Consider the following 3,116-nt stretch of genomic DNA (forward strand, 5'->3'; position numbering starts at 1 on the left):
GAGCTGCGAGCGTCGCAGCTGGCAGCTCACTTGACACTTTCGCCCCATCTCTGCATAAGCTGAGAGAAACAACAGAAGGAGAGAAACAAAGCAGCACGGACAGCTGGGCTTGGTGTGAACCTCATTAAAAAACCTGCTTCCTTAGTACAGATGGCAGCACTGAAAGCTGAGACTTTTTTTCTCCTCCAAGACTCGAGACACACGTCACAGTTCAGAGTTTTGCCTGCCGGTTGCTTTGGACAGCACTCGGCGTAGGCGTAAAAGAACGATTGCCTAGCTTGGTATCGAAAATGCCTACGTGGGAATTGCGAGCACTTGTGCCCCCCCAGGATCTCCTGCTGATTAGGAAAGCACTGACGCTGACTGAACAGAAAACTGCTGGAAGAGCTTTCCTGAATCAGGGCCTTCCAAAGCAACGGGGAGAGCCATGGCAGCTTCCACACCAAACCCAACCCGTGCAGGCAGGTCTCTTACTTTGCCAGCATCCAGCCTGCTGTCTGTTTTCAGATCAGCTGCTGCTTCTTCACTCGTTTCATTCACTATCTCTTCACTAATAGACACGGTGTCGACGGTGGCAGCCAGGCTTGCCAGCTGATCCGCCTCAGCACCTTCAGCAGCTGGAGAGGCGAGTGCAGGCTGCCCGGGACCGCTGGGCACATCTGTCCCTGCCGCACTTCTCTCTTTCAGGGACAGCTCCTCGGCTGCAGAGTCGTCACCTTCCACCTCAGCATCTTGCTTGCCCAGGAGTTCATTCCCAACACGTTCCCCACCAGAGCCCTCCTTGCTCTGGCCAGACAGGCTACTGTCAGCATCTTCAGGCAGGACCTGAACTGGAGTCACAGGGCACGCAGCATCAGAATCCAAGGAAGACTTTTGTCCTTCTTCAGCATGTCTTGATTTTAAAGACTCCTTCTAGGCAGGAAGTCAAACACAGTTACAGCTACAACATTCTTTACCCACTCTCCGGGAGGATGCAGGGGTCAGAAACAGCATGGGTTCTCCCACAGCCAGCAGCATAAACCACAAAGCTTTGGGTGACTTCTAGACCAGTTTCATTTCTCTTCACACAGTCCCTTTCAACAACAAGGAACTTCATTAAGATAGAATACACTAATTTCTTCGGCACAGTCTTTTTCTCTTTTTCTTTTTTTTTTAATCTGTGTTGCTTTTTATTCACAGGAACTCGGCAGACAAGAGTTCACAGTGGCTGCTGCAATGCCCATCAGTCCCAGGAGCACCCTACGTGCTCGGCTGGTCAGTGAGAGATGGACATTTGCACGAGACTCTTGCTGGATGCTTCTGACAGCAATTATAAGCAAAGAGGAGGAGGAGGAAGGAGGGCAGGCACCAATTTCAGCCACCACTGTGAGCTCAGAACAAGACTGACTAGTTAGTGCTATACTGAGAAATGGCAGAACCCACTGGCCTTGGGAAAACACAAGTGCACCTGAATAACAGCTCAGTCACCCAAAGGTTCAGCTGCTTCTCCCAGGAGGCCCAAAAGACTCACCATAAAAACCGCAATAGCCAGGAGGAAGTAGGAGAAGGTTCCCTCATCAATATGCAAACAAAACCGCTAGCACATTCTACTTTCACGCTGTTTTATCAATGCTGTGGTGCCTTGTCAAACATCGGCTGCATCCTGCGTACAGCGTGTACCATACACAGATCGCACGTTTGCACGATGTATTTTTATCAAAGCGCAACTGGAACGCCGTCAGCCTTAAACCCGGAGTTGTGGCAAACCGAAAGAACATTTCCTAGCATGTCATTTGTCCACGAGACCTTCTCAGGGCTGAGAGAGCCATCCATCACACCAGAGGAGGACAGAAAAATCTAACTACTGGGTACATTCCAAAAAAACCTGCACTTCAGAGCCTCACCTGCAATCCACTGAGCACTAAATGAAAGCTTATAGCCCCTTTCCAGTCAGGTGCCTGGTTAGCAGAGGGTCATGAACATGCCATGGAGCCACCAGCCAGTCACATGAGGCTCTGAAAGACCTTGACAACACATCTACTCGAAAATCCAGAAAAACCTGTGCAAGTGGCTCTTCTTCAGTGTTACTCCAGCAGAGGAGTCCTCATTATGTTTCCTTTTATCTGGGGATTAGAGCACCTGGGAAGCCGTGCTCCCTTCTTGCTTTAGAGCTGTTCTGAGGACTTCTCTCCAGGACATCTGGCAGTGCCTGGGAAAAGATATGCCCAACGAGACTAACCAGGATTTTTCTGCTTGAAAACAGTACACAGGTACTTCCCCTCAGGAGCACACGCGCCACAGCAGAATACAATGACAGATCAATTAACACCATGCACATGGAAATATTTCTCTCCAGGCAACTTTACCTCTGTTATTATAATATCCCAGAATAATTTCTTTAGCTGGTAAAATCCTATTTTAAGGATAGATGCAGACAAAATTTATGTTAACATTAGACCTTAATGCTGGCAAATGCAACTCTCCAGAAGAGGGATCTATGCTGGGCACAGGTGGAGGAGGAGAGAGGTTCTCCTTGGGGAAAAACATTCTATGGATTTTCTGTGGATTCCAGAGCTAGGACAAGTTTAAGTTTACACCCCTCTCCACACATCTAATACTTGAACTAGCAAAGGAAACACAAGCCAAGCAACTACCAGATTCACGCCACAACACTAGAAGCCGCCTACGGCACACAAAGCTTTGGTGACACCATGCAAGCAGGACCGTGATTTCAGAGCAGCACGCATCACCTCTCTCAGGCTGCCAGCTTCCTCTGCAGGACTCCCTTGGTGCTGGAGATCAGCTTCAGCAACATCCGCTACCCGGCTGCCGCAGTGGTCCTCCTCCGCTCGGCTGTTCTCCTAGTAGGCGGGGGTAACACATCCACTAGCACAAGTCCTCATGTCACCCTCTCGAGCTGGCAGGGTCATCCCGCTGTGACAGGTCACTGCCTTGTGTGTCCCTGGAGAGGAAAGCTCTCCAGCAGAACAGCCTCCCAACCTCCGCTCGGGAGATCACGGGCCCAGATCCTCAAGCGTCAAACTGTGTGTGTTCCACGTGCTCTGCGGCTGCCAGCTCAGCGAACCCCCTCTTCCACCAGACTCTTCCCAGCTCAGCACTCCCCACGGCCGTGGCTC

The 3,116-nt window shown here is 50.5% G+C and overlaps 1 protein-coding gene across 1 annotated transcript in view; it reads right to left on the minus strand.

The window, feature by feature from the left end:
• Nucleotides 1-3,116, minus strand: part of CEP164 (centrosomal protein 164kDa) — a gene marked incomplete at its 5' end in the record, with an annotated part of 29,657 nt that overhangs the window by 19,697 nt on the left and 6,844 nt on the right. Inside the window, 2 exon segments of the mRNA XM_009871788.1 lie at nucleotides 475-912; nucleotides 2,730-2,840. Coding sequence (XP_009870090.1) covers nucleotides 475-912; nucleotides 2,730-2,840 — 549 coding nt within the window.

The sequence above is a fragment of the Apaloderma vittatum genome, unplaced genomic scaffold (genome assembly GCF_000703405.1).
Source record: "Apaloderma vittatum isolate BGI_N311 unplaced genomic scaffold, ASM70340v1 scaffold17166, whole genome shotgun sequence".
In the NCBI taxonomy this organism is placed as follows: domain Eukaryota; kingdom Metazoa; phylum Chordata; class Aves; order Trogoniformes; family Trogonidae; genus Apaloderma; species Apaloderma vittatum.